The following is a 20,899-nucleotide window of genomic DNA, read 5'->3' on the forward strand; positions in this document are numbered from 1 at the left end:
AAGCCTTCTCTTCCCCGGCCCTCTCCTTCAGGAGTTGCATGGAGGCCATCCTTGTCCAGGTTGAGGCTCCTTCTCCGTGGTGTCGGTGGGCATCCTCACAGCGTTGGCCCAGAGCTGAGCACATCCTCCAGGGGTGGCTTGACTCTTCCCAGGGAGGAAAGGGGGCTGTTTTCTCTTGTCCTAACCCTCCAGCTCCCATTCTGCCCCAGAAGACGGTAAAGAACAGGATGGGCCCGGAAACCCACACCATCCCCACCTCATGGTAGCCCAGCTCACTGGAGGTGCTCGCTCCTGGTGACTGTCCAGGTGATTGACAGTCATGAATGACATAATAACTGAAGAGAGAGATATGGTTGTCATCATGTTGGTGAAGCTGATGGTGGTGGGAGTGGAAAAGATTTTAATGGTGAGAGCAACACAGATGATGGTGGTGTTGGGGTAGCTGTGACACCATTGATGGCAGCAGTAGGAGTGACATTAATAATGATGTGAGGAATGGAGATAATTGGTGGTGAGAGTAGTGATGATGACAGGATCGTGAGTTGACGGTGTTCCTGGTGACATTGGTGGTGATATGGGTGGTGGTGATGAAGATGAGGTTGGTGACACTGATACTGGTGAAGACCCTGGCAAAGATAATGATGGTGTTCAAGACAGTGATCATGTTCTTGATGATTCTGATAATCATATTGGTTCAGGAGACGGTGATAACAATCCCAATTGTTGTGCTGGTGGTGGTGGGAACTATGACAGAGACAATGGTAGTAATAATCATGTTGTGATGATAGTATCATTTCGAATCAACTGGTCATGTATTCAGGATATTGGAGATATGATTTGGGACGATTTTTAAGGTAACAGGAATAATACTGATGATGATAGTTATGGTGGTAATTTTCATGGTCAAGTTGGTGACTATTAATATGCTAATGATGGTGATGACAAAGTTTAGCTATAGGAATTTGAATCCAAGGACATTTAACCACTGAGCCATACCCCCAGCCCTTTTTCATATTTTATTAGTATTCATATTTTATTATTATTTTAGAGACAAGGTCTTTGTAAATTGCTTAGAGCCTCACTAATTTGCTGAGGTTGGCTTTGAACTTCCAAACCTCCTGCCTCAGCCTCCCAAACCACAGGGATCCCAGATGTGTGCCAACCACCCTGCCATTATTCCCTCTCTTAAAATCCTCTGTTGAGTACCTATAGGGCCAAGAACAAATGGAACACTGTTGGCCTCCATTGTGTCTGATAAAGTGACAGAGCTTCCTCTCTCCCCACCCTCCCAGATCTTCCTTGAGTCCAAAGCCATCTCTGGGTAGGATCTCTGGCATCCAGCTGGCTACCCTTGATTGTATGTTTCCCCAGGGTGAGAACTCTCCCTCTGAGCAGAACCCTGGGGAGTCCCTGAAGAAGCAGGATGGCCTAGTCCAGATTGCACCAAACCTGTCTGTGATCAAGTTCATCAAAGGTGAGTGAGTTCAGGCCAGGTGCTAGGGAGGCAGGGCCAGAGGACCATGCATGACCCAACCCCTACCTGCCTATCTCCATTCACCTTCTATTCCTGCAGGCCTGTCATGAGCACCACACATTCCTTCTGAGTCTTGGCTGGGAACATCTTGTGAGTCTCTGCTCTCTGCCCAGAACATCTGCTTTTATTGCTGTCTGTCAAAATCTTTCTTGTCCCTCTAGGTCAAGCTCAAGAGCCACTCTTTGCTTCAGCATGCCTGGCTCTCTAGCAAGCAAGGCTGCTTCCCTCCCTCCTCTGGGCTCTCAGAACCCTCAGAGCTTCTGTATCAGCTCAGATCTGTGCCATGTACTTATCCAGCCCTTCCCCTAAGTGAGGAGTCTCTGAAGGTCAAGGCCTGAGCTCTTCCTCTCCCACCCACCAATGAGCCTGCAAACAGGGCCTCAGTAAATACTTGTTAAAGTCCTAGGCTGATGAGGGAGATCTGGGCTAAGATCTAGAGACCTGAGCTTTTATTCTGGGTCCTTGCTTCTCTCTGGGCTTCAGTGTCCTCCATGCAATTTCTCAATACAGTAAGACTCAGACTCAATGAGATAAGAATAATGTAGCTCGGATCAATCCCATCACCAGAGTCCACAAAAGACCAGGCAGTCCTTTCTAAAGAGTCCAACCCCATGAACACTGATTGAGTGCCTGCTGTGTGGCAGGCTCTGGGAGAGCCCTGGATGGCAAGTCAGACAACCTGGACTTGAGGCCGGCCCACCACACTAGCCAGTGTACAGTCTAGTAGAGTTCCTTTCCTTCCCTGAGTTTCCTCATTTGAAAGATTGGGTCAGTAATCTTTGCCACTCTCAAGGATGATAGCCCTAATCAAATGGGATGATAAATGGAAAGTCCCTCTACGTTGTTTTAAAAACTGTACTTCCAAAAGGAACAATTCTTCCCATCACCACTCCTACCCTATAGTTCTTATTACGACCAAACCCTAGAAGATTAAATGGAGCTGCCTGTGGTTCAGGATGGTGTCATTCATAATCCCTCACTTGGGACTTTTCAACAGGGAAGAATTAGGCCCAATCCTTGGGAAGAGCTTCTTAAGACTGGATGTTGGGGGTATTAGTAATCTAGCCCCCAGCCCCAATCCCTGATCTCCAGCACTCCCAGGGAAAGCGATGCCTGGACTCCATGAGGTTGAGCCTCGAGGCAGGGGCCTGGACTCCCTAACCTCAGGTCATCCCCAGCTGCTGGAAGCCCTCAGCACACTGCACCATGGAAGAGCTTATTAATCACTGCTTTGGCTCCTGCCCAGAGGGAAGTTGGAGCCAGTTGCTGAAATTGAATCCTAGGGTTGGGGTTCTAGGCCAGCTTGTCTCTGGTAGTTTAAGCTTCTACATGAGCCTGCAGGAGACCATGACAGGGCTGACCATGGGCCCTGTGGCCAGTTAGCCAGCCTGGTTTCTGGGCTTCTACTGAGCTCCACAGGGGCTAGTCTGACCCACAGCGTGGCCTTGACCACCTGGAATCATGGGGGATGACTGATGGAGGATACGAGGTTCCTGAGCTGGGGGAGACTGACTAATGAGGGAGACATTGTCCTTGGGTTAAAGAAAGCCCCTGGCCCATGGGATCGGTCCTAAACTGAGTGGGCCTGTCCTATTTGAGGCAGGTACAGGCCTCTGAGTTGAGAGAGGCCCCTGGCTTTGTCACCGAGTGACTCTCTGCCCTGGTGTGTCTGGGGGTAGAGACCATGTACTGAGCTGAGGGAAGCCCTGTCTTTTCAGGAAGACTTGCCTTTGAGCCGGAGGCAGGCCCTAGAATTCCCTTTCAGGTAGTGCTGAGTGAAAGGCAAAGCCCTGTCCTCCAGGAATTTTCCATCTGTTCTGGAGACGGCTGTGGGTTCTGAGATGGAGGATGTGCCTATAGTTCACTGCAGTGATTAGTGCAAGAAACCATCAGTGGATGGAACTCTCTGAAGTCAGGCTGCCAGAGAGGCTAGGAGTGGAGCGGGAGGGAGGAGGGGATCCAGGGAGAATGGCACTGCAGTAGGAGTCAGGGGACTCTGGGGAATTCCTGGCCTTGCTCTGGTTGAACCTGGGCCTGGGCGTGTCCCTGCCCCTTGCTGGGCCCCACCTTGCAGTGAAGGTATAACTTGAGTCTGTATAACTTGGGTCAAGCCATAGCAAAAATCCCCTGGCACATATAGGACCTCAGATGCCCCAGCCAGGCAGCTCACAGGAGGGAGGGAGGGAGGGAGGGAGAGAGGCCCAGCAGCCACCTGGGGTGAAGGCCAGGCCATGCTGCTGCACTGCAAGTACTGGCTGGATAGGCTTTGCGCAGAGGGGGAATTCCATAGCCCTGGCCCCCTCCCACCCCACCTGGACCATCTCTCTTTATTTCCTGGCTTCTAAGGAAACAGCTCCTCTCCCCTCCCAAGGCACTAGGGCACCAGCTGGCTTGGCCCCGCAGCCTGGCAAATGCTCTGCTTCTCTTCCTCCCTCACCCCTTTCTAACTTCAGTCTTGCCTGCTGCAGGTAGAAACATGGCTCTCCCTCTTTTGCTGAGAGTGGAGAGGGGAACATGTGAACACAGAAAGTGCCTTTGGATGTTCCCTGGGCTGCCCCTATTGATAAGGGCACTGGACCTCAGAGGGCAAGGGACTTATCCATCCCTGTGTTCCACGCAGGTTAGCAGACCTGCAGTGAGGCAAAGCACTGTTTTTAGGGACAGGAGATGGGGGCAGGAGAGTCATCGGTGCCCCAGCGGCCGCCTCTGTTCCACGCTCCAAGCTTGGGCCATGCTGGGCTTCTACAGAATTCTTTTTCCTTCAGAGTCTGCCTCTCCAGGACCCCTCTAGGTTTGTCCCAACTCCAGGAAGCCTCCCAGTACTACGCCTTCTAGGCTTTCACCTTCTCTAGAGGCCTTAGATTCGGCCCCAGACATTTTGATATTTGAACACATATTCATCGTCATTCCTTCACTTCTTCATTCATTCTTCATTTGTGTATTGAGTGCCTCCTGTGCCCCCGCTCTGGAGGATCAGTAATTAACACAACAGTCTAGAAAACAAAACAACAACAACAACAACAATAAAAACCTGATCTTAAAAAAACAGGTTGGGAAGACAATAAAACAGTTAAATTAAGAAAATGTGTAATCTGTTAGGCAAAATGTTCTGGAGAAACTAGGGATGCAGGCTTGGGTTGGGGACCCAGGAGGGAGGACTAGGTCTGGGTCAGTTTGGAAAGAGCTACAGCAGGACAGGATGGAAGGGGCCTAGCTGGGGAAAAGGGATGATTAAGTAGAATTGAAAGAATGAAATGGGATCAGATGGAGTAAATAATGAAATGAAATCTAAAGGGGTGGCATGGACCAGAACTGTACGGAACTGAATAGAATTTAATGGAAATGAACACATTGGATAATATGCAATCTAACTCAAAGGCATGGAAGGAATGAAACAGAATTTCAAAACTGGAATAGAATTACATGGAATGGAGTCAAATGCAATAGATCAGAAATGAATGCAAAATAATTAAATGGAATGGGATGGGCGGAAGGAATGGAAAGGAACAGAATGGCTTGAACTGAACAGGAGGGGATGGACAGGCACAGGGTGTAGAGAGCCGGCCTGCACATGCCCACCTCTTTCCCACTTACCCAACAGTCTTCCCCAGGGTGCTGCTGCGGACGCTGCGCCACCCCATCTTCCTGCTGGTGGTCCTGTCCCAGGTGTGCATGTCGTGCATGGTGGCGGGCATGGCCACCTTCCTGCCTAAGTTCCTGGAGCGCCAGTTTTCCATCACAGCCTCCTATGCCAACCTGCTCATTGGGGGCCTCACCATCCCCTCAGCCATCGTGGGCATCGTGGTGGGGGGCGTCCTGGTCAAGCGCCTCCACCTGGGCCCCATGCGCTGTGGTGCCCTTTGCCTGCTGGGGTCGCTGCTCTGCCTGCTCTTCAACCTGCCCCTCTTCTTCATTGGCTGCTCTACCCACCAGATTGCAGGCATCATCCACCAGCCCAGGTGGGTGTGTGTGCAGGGGGGGTGAGGGCCAGCGCGGGGAGGCTGGGACGGGGAGGGCTGTGGACCTGGCAGAAGCCAGGTCAGTGGGGCATCCCTTACCTTACTCTCACCTCCCTGTAGCTCTGTCTCTCCACCTCTGCCCCAGAATCCTCCATTCCAGCCCCTCCCTGGGCTAAGGTTCAGGCACAGGACATTCTCTGTGGAAGGCTCCAGGGAAGGCAGCAGGCACCATTAAAAGGGGCCCAGATGGAACTTCAAGGCCAGGGAAGCTCAGGCCTGGAGAGGGCTACAGGCTGAGTTGGGGCAAAGCCACTGGTGCAATGGCATCTCCAGAGTGGCCGCCGCGCCCTGCAGGGCCAGCGTAAGTGAGTGAAGGCTATGTCATAAGAGGTAGGACCTGGCTCACCCAGAGGAAAGCTTTTGCTCCCAGCCAGAGGTTAGGCCTGCCCAGAGGAAGCAAGGCCCTGCCCTTGGGCTAAGATGGGAGAGAGGATGAGGGTCAATGGCCCCTACCAAGGATGCTGTCAAAGGGACTTATGCATGGAAAGGCTGGAAGTCTCTGAGATTCTTGGTTCTTAGATCCTGGGAACTACAATTCTGTTGTCCCATGATCCTAGCATTGCAGAAGTCTTTGTCTAAGTCTGTGGGGCAGCACTGCCCCCTCCTCCACAGTAAGATCCCTGATGCCTATGCCCCTCCCACTTCTTCCCACACCCCCACTCCCTCCTACTTCCTCCCCCTCCCACATCACATGTGCCTGCCTCCCCTTGGGAGCCTTCTTGGAGAGGTTGTTGGAAGTTCCATTCCGGCCTCTGTCCCAGAATGATCTCATTTTTCCTGGAAACTGCTCCAGGCTTAGGTTGGCCCAACACCCAGCAAGAAATCCCCACCTCCCCTGTCCGCCTCCTGCTTGGCATCTCCTTCCTGCACCCAGGTGCCAGCCTTCCTCACCTGGGGCTTCTTCCACTTGGTGGCAGCTACATGGGGCCTTGCTCAGGGCCAAGGGATCCCAGGTCCTGTCCTCGGGCCTCTCTCGCTCCCCTTCCTTCTCTCCTTTCTTTTCTCAAACAGAACAGCGAGGCAGCTCGCTGTCTGGCGTGGGCCTTGAGTGTACAGAGCCCAGTCTGGTCACTGCAGCCGTGTCTGTGGGAAACCCCCTGATGGAGGAGGGACCCAGTTTCTTTCAATGATTTCCTTTATAGCAAAAAGTAATTGTTTTAATATTTAAATGAATATTTTTATCACTTTTTTTTTTTAAGTAACTGGGGAAAGTCAGCCCTTCCCTCCTGCCCTCTCTCCTTCCTTCTCCTCTCCCTCCTTGGCTTTGACATCTGATCTCACCAGAGTTCTCATCAACATTCTTGCAATTTAGTCACCGAGTTCTGAGTTCTAAGTCACTAAAGAAGTTTTTAGGGACCAACTGAGCAAGTCAAACTTCTCATGTTTTTTTGTTCTTGGTACTGGGACTTGAACCCAGAGGCACTTAACCACTGAGCCACATCCACTTTTTTTTTTTTTTTTTTTTTTTTGAGACAGGGTTTTGCTAAGTTGTTCAGGACCTCACTAAGTTGCTAAATTGCTGAGGCTGGCCTCAAACTTGCAATCCTCCTGCCTCAGCCTCCCAAGCTGCTGGGATTACAGATGTGAACCATTGTGCATGACTCACAAGAGGCAGGGACAGCTCCCAAGAGTCAAGGGTCTCCCACTCAACCCAGCAGTGGGCCCCCGTATTATCCATTTTAGTGAGACTCAGAGCGGCAAGATCACCCAGCCACTGGGAGAAGGCAAAGCCTGGGACAGCACTCTCCCCACAGAAGCAATGAGATCCAAGGAGAGAGGTGGAACTGAGGAAGCCCCCACCCCCACCAGCTCTCACCTGCTCAGCCTTCCAGCTGCTGGCCGATGGCTCTGGGAAGTGCCTCCCCCTAGGCAGATTCCCATAGGCACAGCCTCCTGAGGAGTCCTCGGCTTGGCTCAGGATAGCACCAACCTGTGTCCCCTCCCAAAGGAGCCGTGCCAGGACGGGAGCAGGCCTGTGGGACAGGGAGGAGAAGGAAAGGGCTGTGTTGGCGATGCCCCCCCACCCCTGGGCTCAGGGGAGACCCCCACCTATGGGAGGGAGAAGCTCACCTCTGCCCTGATAGCACCTCCCTGCAACCCCCTCCCAGGTTTCCAGAGGCCCATCTCAGTCATTGTTCCTCTCCTGACCTCCCCAACCCTGTCAGTTCCTCTTCTCCATGGAACTGAGATTTTGCTAAACTTGCCAGACCTGCCATCAGCCTGGGTCTCTGCCCCACTCCCTCCCCAAACCCAAGGTGGGGACCTCCAGTCTTCCCCTTGCTTCCCTCCTCTGCAGCCTGGCCGATGCTGGCCTCCTGTGTGACCCTATACAAAGCATCAGCCTCTCTGGGCTTCTTTCTCCTGCCAGGTGTGCTATGCTCCCTCCTACCATGAAGCCAGACCATAGCCTGCATCCCAGGGAGACATCTCCCTGTCTCTGTCCCCTTCCCAGAGTGATCTGCCCCCATGGACTCAGCCTTTCTCTCACCTCCTGCCCCTGAATACCCCCACCTTGCCCTGACCCCCTGGAGTAGGGACATCCCCGAGATTTGGTAGCAGGCCCTCAGGAGGGAGGCAGATGGGGCTGGGCACAGTGATCAGGACAGTAGAGCGAGCATCGAGGTCATGAGCCTGGGAGGGTGACGGGCAGGAAGGAGCCCCGGCCCCACTGACAGACAGGGAAACTGAGGCTCCGAGCGAGGCAGGGGCATTGGAGATCCCACAGCTGGTCAAGTCCCCCATGAGTCCCCCTGTAGAGCTGTCATTTTCTGAGAATAAGAAGCTACCCAGCTCCCAGCGAGAATGGCCCCTTGATCTAACACTAAGTTCTGGAAGGAGCTACCCTTGCGTTCCCTAGGGAAGGGCCCCTGAGGAGCAGTGATATTTGCTTAGGTTTGAGGGCAGATAAGAGGTTCCATGGCCTCCAGCCCAGACTCCCCCCTTCTCCTGTCAGGAGACCTCAAGAACTTTTATCCTTCTCCCCGCTCCCACGCCCCCTGCTGCGGGAGCTCACCTCTACAGGGTCACCCAACAGCAAGAAACCCCAGCCACAGCTCGGGTCTCTGGCCATTGCTCCCAGGGAGCTGCCAGGGTGGCTCCAGCTCGTGACCCAGGGAGGAGAGCTGGACCAACCCTGCCGTCTGTCCTTCTCCCCCATCAGCACGCAGCCCGGGCTGGAGCTGTTTCCAGGCTGTGCAGAGCCCTGCTCCTGCCCGTCGGACGACTTTAACCCTGTCTGTGACCCCAGCACCCGAGTGGAGTACATCACGCCCTGCCACGCCGGCTGCACAAGCCAAGTGGCCCAGGAGGGCCTGGACAAAAGCCAGGTGAGGCAGCGTCTGGCGTAACTGTGCCCCTCGGGGCCTCTGCCCTTTGCATCTCTGCAGACCTGTCCCTGCTCCTCTGAACCCTCCCACTCTATTGGAGCTCTGCCTATGTCTCTTTCTCCTTCTGTTGGCAGATGTAGAACATTATTCTCTCAATAAGCTTACAGCACGGCCTGGCCCCGGGAGGCGGGTCAGTTCTGGCCCCCAGCTCTCCATTAAGAGAGGTTGCAAAGAAAAGAGCTCTCAGGAATTCCAGGGGTGCTGACGGGCAGAATGATCCCTGTAGTACCTGCAAGGATGGAAGGAAACACCACCCACTCCAGTGGGTCCCAGAGGGCTCCAAGGGCCCTGCATTTGTGCCAGACCTTTAAGGATGGATGGGAAAACCGGAACTTGAGTGGGAAGGGCTTTCCAAGTCAGGGAACAGCATATGTAAAGATTTGGGCTGGTGCAGTGGGACATGCCTGTCATCGCAGCTACTCGGGAAGCCAAGGCAGGAGGATTGCAAGTTTGAGGCCAACCTAGGAAACTTAATGAGCTGCTTTCTCAAAATTGAAGAAAGGCGGGTGGCGGGACAGCAGGGTGGGAGGACGTAGCTCAGTGTAGAGTGCTCGTCTAGCAGGTGCAATCCCAGGATCGCAAAAAAGATCTGGAAGAAATTGATGGGTGGACTCAGAAAAGGAAGGGCCGTGGATGCCTGTGCAAGAGTGGGGACGTTTCGGACAGATCCATGGGGAGCCCTGGAGGGTTTAAGCAGGGGAGTGGCAGCATCATATCTGCGCTCAACCACACCTGAGGCCTTGGTATGGAGGAAGGAGCAGAGGCAGGAGGCACAGAGACAGTGGGGAGGCTGGCACAGGCCACCCAGCCAGTCACTCAATGAAGCTTCCTCAGAGCCCTTCCTCTGTGTCTGGCCCTGTGCAGGGGACTGAGGACCTATAGCCAAGGGGCCTGGCCTTCAGGGAGCTCCCAGAAGGGAAACGGGCAGTGTGAGCAGCCGCAGCATTCTGTGCAGACCTGGGCCTCTGCCCAAGACCCACTACTGCCCCTCCCCTTTCTCCTCTGCTCCCCCAAATGACAAATAGGGCTAATACCCTCCTTCCTTAGGCCCTGGCTATATTCAAGCATGTGGGGGGAGGGGGGGTATCAGCCTGGTTGTTATGACAACATCTTCCCCTCTCCAGAGTCCCCACCTGTCGGGCAGAACTTCTAGTGCTGGGCATGAGCACCAAAGCCCAAGTCTCCTCCAGGGAGATGAAGGGCCCCAGCTTCTGCAGAGGAAAACACCTGGCTGGTGGCTGTGGCTGGTGGCTGTGGCTGGTGGGCCTTCAGAAGCCAGCCAGGGGTAGCCACAGCTGTGTCAGTTGTTGGTGTTTGGAATAACGGCTGTCCCAGTCTTTGGGACCTCCTAGCTCTCACTGTTCTGACCTTGTTTGACCTCTCTGAAAACTCTTCCAGGACCATCAGGCCCAGGACAAGATCCTGGGTAGGTGGCAAACTCCTACAGTTATGGGTCCCTGAATACTGAGGGGCCGGGCCACCTGGCTTAAATCCCTGTTCTGCCTCTACCTGGCTCCATTGGTTTAGGCAGATTATTTAATCTGTGCATCAGTTTCCTAGTCTGTACACAGAGATGGTATTATGGAATGCCTTCTAGATTGTGGGGCCTGGGCTAAATAAATGCTTTCCTGGGTGAATTCATTAATTAGTAAGTGAAGAGCCACATGGCATCATCCGTAAGAGCACTTGGCACTGTGCCTAGAGATTCGAAGCACTCAGTACCACTCCTGTTATGCCCATTGTGCAGATGGGAAATGAAGACCCAGAAAAAGACCAAGCAGTGCACCCAGAGTCTTTTTATTTTTCTTTTTTCTTTTCTTTTTTTTTTTTTTTTTTTTGTACTGGGGATTGAACCTGGGTTGCATATAATATCCATGCACAGGATGGTTGTGCTCCATGAACGAGCCACCTCCCTAGGCCTTTTAAAATTTTATTTAGAGACAGGGTCTCCCTGAGTTGCTGAGGCTGGCTTTGAACTTGCAATCCTCCTGCCTCAGCCTCCCAAGGTGCTAGGATTACAGGTGTGCGCTACCGCACCCAGCTTGCAGAATCTTAACACCAGAGCTGGGGCTAGATCCTGAGGCTCTGGCCCCAGCCCAGCCCGCTTTGGACCACCACAGAGGTTTGAGTTGGGGTATAGTATTGGAAGGAGGGTGTGGCCTAGTCAGGGTCAATACATGGGGTCATTGCTGGCTCGAGTTTTCCTTGGCACATGTGCCTCCTCAGGCCCACTGAGAGCACCTGGGCTTAGGGATGGGTGGATCCATGCACAGGATGGTTGTGCTCCATGAACGAGTGAGTGATGGGGTGAGGGGGGAAGGTGGGTGTTGGGGGGGCCTCAGACTCAAAGGATGGAGTTGAGCGCCCAAGGAGTGGGAGTTAGAGGCAACGGGAAAAACAGAGGGCATCTGTGAGAACAATTCTGCCAAGATTGCATAAACATGAGTGCAGAGTCAGGCAGATCCTGAGAGAAAAGTCTGGCCTTGGTGTCCATCCCAGAGCCTCTGCCTCTGAGCCAAGGAGCAGCGGCAGGACATCCCTCTTCCAGAACCTGGCCTTAGCGCGCTTCCCCATCACCTGTCCCTCCACTGTGTCTCCAGTCAGAGGGCTGTTCAGCCAGTAGCAAAGAGCTAAGACCACCTTCCCTGAAGTATGACATGGTGTGGACTTAGGAGGTCACACACATGTGGCAGCACAGCCCTGTCCTGCACATGAGCTCTGCAGGACAATGGAAAGAGCATCCGAGAGTTACCCAAGCTGAAGTCCCTCTCTCTCTCTCTCTCTCTCTCTCTCTCTCTCTCTCTCTCTCTCGCACATGCACGTGGACCTTTCTTGAATTTTACCTCCTAAATAATCTCAAATCAAAACTCCTTTACTCATCCAACCCTGACCCACAATGGGGCCCTTCTCCTGCACCCCACCAGTTCCCCCTCCCAGCAGCCTCCTGGGTATCCTTAGTACAGCACCCTCATCTCCATCTCTGCTGGGCTTCAAATACCTCCAGGCCCCCCAGCCAGGTTCCACCTCAGGACTCCCCAGCCTGCTCACACAGGGCTGTGTCTGAGGCTGCCATGGCTGAGGAGAGAGGCAGAGGGCAGCGTGGCTGCCCTGAGAGTGGACAGGACCCACCCCTATACACCTGTGCCCACCTGCAACTCTGGACACACTCATCAAGAAATGCTGATCTGATGGGAAGAAAAGAAAAGTCCAGCCTCCTGGCTTGGCTCTGCTCCTATCAGGTGCCCAAGTTCACTGCAGCCAGACCACTTCTTATAGAGCCCTTGGCTGGAGGTCCCCAGGCTCCCAGGGAGTGTGAACGCAGGCTGTGGTCAGACACCCGGCTCCGCTCCAGGGCGGTTCCCTGCGATGGGTGCATCTCTGGGGCTGCTGCTATTCCCAGTCCCTCCCCCTTTCTTTCTGTGCTTCTCTCTCGCTGCCAGTAGCCACAGCCCAGGCCCTGCCCAGTCTGTCCAGGCACCTGCGTGGTTCCTCCAGCCATCTGCACTCTGCTAAGGGACCAGAGGCCCAACTCCGGCCAGCGCCAGCCCAGCTGGCTGTGGGCCTTGGGCCTCTGGGGCACCTCCCCCAGCCTCAGCCCCTCAGCCAGCCGCTGCCCTTGGAGGCTCTGAAGACTCCACTCCCCCTTCTCCCACCCAGGTTCTCTACACCAACTGCAGCTGCGTGAGCGGGCGTGGTCCAGTGCTTGCAGGCTCCTGCGATTCGGCCTGCAGCCACCTGGTGCTGCCCTTCATTCTCCTGGTCAGCCTGGGGGCGGCGCTGGCCAGCCTCACCCACACCCCCTCCTTCATGCTCATTCTAAGGTGAAGGCCGAGGCAGGGCGGGGGGGTGTACCAAGAGGCCCCTCGCCACAGTGGGAAGCTCAGGGACTGGCCCCAGTTCTACAGAAAGTGTGTGGGGTGGGGAGTAGGACTGGGGTCCCAGCAGAGCCAGGCCCCTCCTCGCACCAGGGGAGGGGATGCTGCCCCCAAGGCCCTGGCCTGGCCTCCCCCAAGTGAGGCATCACTCAGTAAGGAGGAGGTGGACTCCACTTGACCCTGACCACAGTGGGTGAGCCACAAGGGCTGCACCCAGGAGACCAAACTGCAAAAGTGAGGCCCATGACCCTGAGGCCCCGCCAAGGTCACAAGCAGATAGCGTCCATCACAGACCCAGCCCGTGCCCAGTACTGCCTCTTGGTCCAAGATCTTCCTGGCCTTTGTCCTGACAGTGCCCTCCAGGCCTGACAGATTGTCACCTGAGTCCAAAGTCGAGGTCCCCCAGGGTAGAGGCTGGGATGAGGAGACCTTGGAGCAAGATCATTCCAACTCCTCCTTCTGTTGGGATTATTTTATTCACTATCTGCTTTGTAGAAAATTAGAAAGGAATGAAGCCCCTCATAGATATTAGAAGACACAGGGATCCAGGAGGCAGGCAGGGGGCTGGCCTGGGTGGTGACAGAGAAGGGCATGGTGACCTTCATTCAGCTGCCGGCCCTCACGTTGCCGTGTCCCTGCTTGTTAGGGGAGTGAAGAAAGAAGACAAGACTTTGGCTGTGGGGATCCAGTTCATGCTCCTGAGAGTCCTGGGTAAAGAGCCAGCTTGGGCCCTTTGGTGGTGGTGATAGGGACCCAGATGTCCCCTGTGTGCCAGACTGCAGGGGCACAGGTGCATGGGGGCAGCAGACCCAACCCAGATGCAAGTAGAGGCCAGTCTGATGGGGGCTTCCTCTGATTCATAGCAAAGGGGTGGGTTAGAGGCCCCCACCATGGCCCAGAGCCCCTGAAAGATTGTGAGGGGCCTGGGAATGCTGGATCTCTACTGTCCCCTGAGCACGTCCTCCCCTAGCCTGGATGCCCAGCCCTGTGATCCACGGCAGCGCTATTGATACCACCTGTGTGCACTGGGCCCTGAGCTGTGGGCGTCGAGCTGTTTGCCGCTACTATGACAATGACCTGCTCCGGAACCGGTGAGACTTGGGCCAGGGGACGTGGGTAAGGCGCTGGGAAGACCCTCAGAATCCCAGGCAGGACACCAGCAGAGAGTGGAGGTCCCATTAAAATGTCCAGTGCAAACTCCCCAGTCCTGGGTGCGGGACACCGTTCCTTCTTATATAGACGAGGAGAATCAGTAGCTGCCCAACTGTAAGAGAGATGAGGGTGGGGTTGGGGAAAAGCCCTGTCTGCCTTCACTGGGGCTCGGTCTACCCATCTGTACAATGGGGGCTTAAAGCAACCTGAAGGCTCCAAGGCCTCTGGTCTAGGGTGGATGTGGGGAGGACCTGCTGGCTTCTGCCCCGCCAAAGGCTCCCTCTGCAGAGCCTCCCTGCCTCCTCCAGGGTAGGGCCCCCTGGGAGTCAGTGCCCCCCACCCCCAGCCTCAAGGTCTCCTATGGCACCATGAGTGGTATCAGCTGACTCCACTCAGCCCCAGCCCGAGGACGTCTGAGCCCTGGACCTGGGGCTCCTGAGTCCAAGAGTCCCTTGTTTCTCCCCAGGTTCATTGGACTCCAGTTCTTCTTCAAAACGGGCTCCCTGGTCTGCTTTGCCTTGGTTTTGGCCATCCTGAGGCAGCAGAGCAAAGAGGCAGGGCACAAATCGACCACATCCAGCCCTGGCCTAGAGCAGCAACGGTTGATGTCAGGGCCAAAGAAGCAGCCAGAGGATTCCAGTGTGTGAGCTGTCCCTGGCCTCACCTGTCCATGAGTGATGGTCAACAGAGGTACCTCCTCTGAGTCCTTTGGCCAAGATTGGGTGTCAGGAGCACTATGTTTCAATTCCAGCTCCTTCCCTAAATTGCTGTGTGACTTTGGATAAGCTACCGGCCCACTCTGGGCTTTTGCTTATTGGAACCAAGGAGTTATTTGGGGGGTTTGCTGTGTTGGCCACTTCTAAAGCAAGAGGGTCTTCCCTGTTCCTTCCCCTGCCAGACAGCTGACCTGGAACCAAACTTTCCTGGGTGGAAAGATTGCATATCTCTCCTGTGCCTGAGGGGAGGGAAATGGACCACAGTAGTCCAAGCTGCCCTCCACACCAGGCCACAGCCCAGCATCTTGAGTCCCAAGCATCTCCTCTGTCAGGTGGGAATGAGCTTCCCAGCTTCCAGGCTCATTTGGCTCTGACCATCTGTGTGGTCAAATGAACTCAGGTCTCCCCAGCCCCAGGCCACCTTCAAGACGTGTCCACTTGGCGCCCCCTGGAGGCCAAGAGTGGTGCTGGCCTCGAAGGGAAGCCCCGTGGGGAGGAGGAAGCTGGCCTCACTCAGGGCCACTGGGCCTGGGGAGGGGAAGGGAGCCTTAGCTGAGGGGGAGACTCACTCTCTGGCTCAGGAAGTTCCAGCCCTTATCCTCAGGGGGCCACCGTTTAGGGGTGAGGCTTAGCCCTTGGCCCAGGGGCCCTGGTGTGCAGAGGGAGACCCCTCCCCACATGTGGGTACATTCTAACTTCCAGCACATACTCAGTCCTGCTCACAGCTCTTTCTGCATGGCGGAGGTCTCACACATTGACCAGGGGCCACTTTTGTGACTTTTGTGAATAGAATCCTAGTTCCTCCCATTTCTTGCCTTGCTCCCGAGTCTGTATCACGAGGTTGTACCATGTCTGATTCAGTGACACGTCAAGGGCAGCATCTGGTTCTCTGGGATGCCTGGATCAGTGTGACACGGGACCTGTCACCCTAGGAGTAGTAGTGCCCAGCTCTGCACACAGCTACCCTGCAGCGCTCGGGTCTGAACCACGGGATCCTTTGCTTTATCAGGCCTGCGTGGGTTTCTGGCCTGGCTTATCTGGCCTGCATATTTCCCAGGAGGAAGAAAGGTCTCCTGATCTGCTCCCAGACCCTCTGTTGCCACCACATCCCTGACCTGGCTGGGACCTGCTGCTGGGGAGGCAGAAACTCCCACACCCCTGGATGCCCAGCCCTGGGCAGGGGGCTGGGGAGAAGCTGGGGTTGGGAACACGTGGGGCCTTCCCATGAGAAAGGAGAAGAAGGAAGGATAGATGTTCTCAGGCCTGCTTTATTCTACTGATTGACTGTAAATGTTTAACAAATAGCAGGACCTGCATTTATCAATGCCAATAATTTCAAAGTCTCCTCCAACCAGATGAGGCCTTTAGTATGTTTATATTTCTTCTCCTTCCCTCCTGTTGCCCAAATTTCACAGAAATAATCTGAAATTATAGATACAGCTTATTATTAAATTTGTTCATGCATAATGTCTCTTTTATTACAAAAATCCCTTCGTATAAACTGCATTAGAGTTCTGCAACAACCACATTATTTCCAGTTATTTAGATTTAAGTTTGACTAGGTTCAGTGCGCACCATTATTTCTGGTATATTGCATCTTTCTCTCTCTTTATATTCTGGTCTAATTTCCGTTTGGCTGGGTTATATCCTCTAGTAATGGTTTCAGAAATGATTCAAATAAAGTCATGAGGCTGTGCAAGTCCTCACCTATCCACATTGTTATTCGCATTTTCCAGAGGAAGAAACTGGCTCAGAAAGGATAAGCGACTCGCCCAAGACCACACAGAAAAAATAGAGTGGAATCAGGGTTGCATCCAGATCTTTGGGTACTGAAGCTAATACAATTTGGGGAGACCTCTTTAATAAAAAGAGCTCAAAATTATGAATACAGGTTGAGGATCCCTTATCCAAAATGCTTGAGACCAGAAGTCTTTCAGATTTTGGATTGTTTTCAGATTTTGTAATATTTGCATATACATAATGAGATATCTTAGGGATGGGATCCTAATTTAAACATAAAATTCATTTTTGTTTCATAGACACTTCATCTACATAGCCTGCAGGGTAGTTTGGTTTTTTTTGTTTTTGGTTTGGTTTGGTTTTTGTACCATGAATTGAACTCAGGGGCACTTAACCATTAGTGAGGCATGACCTCACCAATGTGTCTCAGTGACACATCCCCAGGTCTTTTTGTTTTTCATTTTGAGACAGGGTTTCTCTAAGTTGCTGAGGGCCTTGCTAAATTTTTTCTGGGATTGGCCTTGAACTGATGATCCTGCTGCCTCAGGCTCCAGAGTTGCTGGGATTACAGGTGTGCCCCACTGTACCCACTTAGCCTGTGTTTTGATGGGAACCCATGATCTAAGGTCAGGTATGGACCTTTCCACTCGTACTACTACATTAGCTCTCAGAAAGCTTCGAATTTGGGGACATTTCAGCTTTTGGATTTTTGGATTCGGGATGCTGAACCTGAACAAAATTAGGTAAGAAAGTGAATATTTACCCAGAATGAGAAAAAAAAATTCTACACACGATTCAGAAAAAATAGTTATTAACTAACTGTCATGCATACGTCTAAAATAATACATTTCCACAGACCAGCTTCTGGCTTTGCACATTTCAAACCTTGTATCTGCCATTTCTCCTCCTCTCCCCATATATTTTCAAGTCACAAGAAACAAAACACATTTATACCATGATATGACATCTTAATGTCATATTGCCAAGTGAGGTGGACAATTGGTAGGGTTATTCTTAGAAGCCATTCTTATGCAGAGATGGCTACAGTGATTTACCTGTACACAGAACTATCTGAGATCCACATAAACATATTCCAAAGGACCCGAATTCAATCTACCCCCAACATGACTCCCCCTTGGCCAGATCCCAAAAATGTCAATGGTCCCTTGTGTCATTGAGACACAGGGACATTGGAGTGGAAAGAAATTTGCAACCTGGATTGGGGTCAGAGTGTCTTACCTGTGTAAATTTCACAAAAATATGACAATATGAGCCATTGGTGAGGCATGACCTGGACCTGGGGAAAGGTTTTTATGCCCTAAATTCATGAACCTCACAGGGAGCCCAACTCTGCGTTGAACTGGAGCTGGAGGAGATGACTCTTGTCCCTATGGTTGAAGTCTTCCAGACTGGTAAGGGTGAAGAGGCTCAGGAGTCACTGAAAGGGGCACATGGGACCAAGAACCAAGGGATGGAGCAGAGAAGGACTGGAGGTCCCTTAGGGATCAGTCCTCCCCAGTATAGTCTGTGGCCAATGAGGAGCCACAGTATGGGCTGGGGTTGTGGCTCGGTGGTAAAGTGCTTGCCTAGCATGCATGGGTTCAATCCTCAGCACCACATAAAAATAAAATAAAGATATTGTGTCTACCTAAAACTAAAAAATAAACCTAAAAAATATTTTTAAAAAAGAGCCACAGTATTTGCTCACGCTCCTGTCCCTGCTCCCGGAGTGGGAGGAGAGGACATTAAGTCTTACTGTTGGAGTCTACTGGTGGGAAAATCCAGCAGAAGACTGGACTGGGACTGACGTCCTGACTCCCGGCCCCGAGTTCCTTTACTTGCACATGTATGCCTGGAAGTTCCAAATCAGGCAGACGCCACTCAGGAGCTGGGAGCCAGGAATCATGATTGGCACACTAATGAGTGAGGAGAAAGCAGCCCTTCCAAGGCCTGGATGTGTGGAATTCTTCCCCTGACCGTGCTGCTTGGCCACTCAGCCTGCTCCACCCCTACCCCTCTGCTTGTCTCTGTCCCTGCTTCATGAACTCCTACCCAACCTTCTAGGCCCAGTTCAAAGTCACCACCTCCAGAGAGGCATAGGATAGGCAATGGGTGGGTCGGGGAAGGGGAACAGGTAGCAATCACCTTTGGGATCTGATTAAAGACATAAACTCTTCATAATTAAAACACACACACACACACACACACACATACAAACAAATACAATTGCATGTGCAATTTCAGAGGTTGAGTGAGACCCCTGCAAATCCAGGGTCTCAGGTCCAGACCCTTCATGGAATGCGAAGATGAGAGTTGTAAAGACAGTCAGATTTAGGTGCAGACCTTAGTCTCCTGGAGTGACTTGAACAAATGACAACTCCTCTGCACTCAGTTTTTTTCACCTGCAAAGTAAGGTTGATCAGGATGTCTGGCCCCACAGAATGTGCAAACCAGATAAAATAATGCTCCTCCGGCTCCCAGGAGGGGCACCTGATGACCGGGGTTGTCAGACTCCTCCCCTTCCCCTGCGCCTGGAAGGATTTAATGAGCCCACAAAGCAGAGAGTGGGAGGGGGTGGAGGAGACGGGGAGGAGGCACACTCCCTTTGCCCTGCCCTGGCCACAGCTCTGCTTGTCCCCTAATCTCTCCTCCGCTGTCAGCCAGGGCTCAGCCTTCCCAGTCTTATCTCTTGCCACAGCCAGCTTGGGACAGCTTTTCTCCACTAGATTTACATTTTTATTGATTTTCTTTCTCCCTTCCAGCTCAGTCCCTTCCTTCTCCTTCCCCTTTGGCTATAAAGTGGGTTTGCCCTGGGAAGCACAAGTTCTGAGACTGGCTGAGGAGTGGTGATTCAAGGATGGATCCGTTCATTCATTCGCCTCCCCAACCAGCCAGCACGACCTGCGTGTCAGCTCTGTGCCCCTCTGCTGGGACACAACCATGTGTCAGATAGAGTTGATTCTCGGGAAACTCCTCCTGGAAGCAGACAGCTGACAAATAGTAACAAAGGCACAAGCAGTTACACAGGAAAGGGGAGAAGAGGAAACCGTGGCTCTCCCTGGGTGCAACCGGGAAGACTTCCTGGAGGAGGTTATAGCAGGACTGACCCTAAAGATTCAGCAGGGCTTCCCCAGCTGGAGAAGATGGGGGTAGACAGAAGAAACAACAGGGATGAGCAAAGACAGAGCAATATGTCTGGAATATGGTGGCAAGAGCATTGCGGCTGGCGTGTACTGCTTGAGCAGCACAATCAGGAAAGAGCCAAGAGGCAGCAGGGACCAAGCCTTGAGGTCCAGCCGAAGGCTTTGGATGCTTTCCTGAGGGCAAGGAGGAGCCCTTGAAGCATTGATTGATGGATTATTCCATTGACGGGTTATTTTAAGCAGGGAGTGACAAGACAAAGATTTGTATTTTAGAAAGGCGCTGGGGGCACTGTGGGGGCTTTGAGTGGAAGAGAGAAGCTAGAAGCCAGGAACTCAGGCAGGAGACTGGAGCAATGATCCACAGAAGTAGGAGGCTTTGATCCAGGTCAGGAGCAGCTTTCTGGAAGTGGGACATCTACGCTGAGTCTTGAAAGCTGAGAAGGAGCGCGCCCAGTGGAGAAGGTGGGAAGGGTGTCTAGACCAAAGACACGGCAGAGATAAAGTCTCAACACACAGAAAGCTCCTGGCAGCCTGGGGAAATTTCCACTGGTGCTGTAGGGCTGCAGCCTGGTCTGAGAGAGAGGGCGTGGTGAGGGTGAGGCTCAAGAAGCCGGTCAGGACAGACCCCCAGTGCCTCTATTCCCTGAACCTGGATGCAGGTGGAGAGGAAAAGGTGCCTCACCACTTATACAGACGTAGATGTGCTGGGCAGAGAGCCCGGGTCAGGGCTGCTCCTTCCTCAAAGCAAACCTCCCCATGTTTACAAGACTTCTCTTGGCCCCCTGGAGAGATTATTCTTCCTATGGATTAGGTAAAGAAACTAAGGTCCAAAAAGTGTAGGAACCTGTCCAAGGTCACTCAAGAGCTTAGGTATCCATCCCCCTTTCAATTTCCCATGTTGTTTGCGGTAAGCCAGCTTGACCCCAAATCACTACACGATGGATAGATAGAGTAGCAGCTAACTAATCTGGTTGGAATGGAAAAAAGGAGGGGGGTGGACGCATGAGAGAAAGAGACCACTTTTTCATGTCCTATTTCTTCAACCTTCATGCTGGGACATCCCAGCTGATAAAACAGGTGCCTTCTGCTTTGGAAACCAAGAGACAGGAGGGCAAATCCCAGCTCTGCCACTTATTAGGTGTCACTCCACTCTGCTGAGCTTTGTTTTTTCCATCCAGAAGGGAGAGAAACAAACTCCAATCCATCGGAATTGTGAGAATTGAATGTGACAGTGTAGCACTGCAGTAGTCATCTGTTGTTGAGTAAAAAATTACCCCCCCCAAAAAAATTAGCAGCTTAAAACAACCAGTATTTATTAATCTCACATGATTTCA

General features: G+C 52.8%; 1 protein-coding gene across 5 annotated transcripts in view; it reads left to right on the plus strand.

Moving 5' to 3' along the window:
* Positions 1–16,280, plus strand: part of Slco2b1 (solute carrier organic anion transporter family member 2B1) — a 48,515-nt gene extending 32,235 nt beyond the window's left edge. For all 5 annotated transcript variants that reach the window (XM_026387352.2, XM_026387353.2, XM_026387354.2 and 2 more), the window contains exons 8-14: positions 1,372–1,474; positions 5,136–5,493; positions 8,714–8,879; positions 12,597–12,760; positions 13,461–13,525; positions 13,785–13,905; positions 14,433–16,280. In XM_026387352.2, the coding sequence (XP_026243137.1) occupies positions 1,372–1,474; positions 5,136–5,493; positions 8,714–8,879; positions 12,597–12,760; positions 13,461–13,525; positions 13,785–13,905; positions 14,433–14,613 (1,158 nt within the window). In that variant the 3' untranslated portion in view covers positions 14,614–16,280. The remainder of the gene's footprint in view (positions 1–1,371; positions 1,475–5,135; positions 5,494–8,713; positions 8,880–12,596; positions 12,761–13,460; positions 13,526–13,784; positions 13,906–14,432) is intronic.
* The last annotated feature ends 4,619 nt before the right edge of the window (positions 16,281–20,899 follow it).

This window comes from Urocitellus parryii, chromosome 4 (genome assembly GCF_045843805.1).
Source record: "Urocitellus parryii isolate mUroPar1 chromosome 4, mUroPar1.hap1, whole genome shotgun sequence".
Taxonomy (NCBI): Eukaryota; Metazoa; Chordata; class Mammalia; order Rodentia; family Sciuridae; genus Urocitellus; species Urocitellus parryii.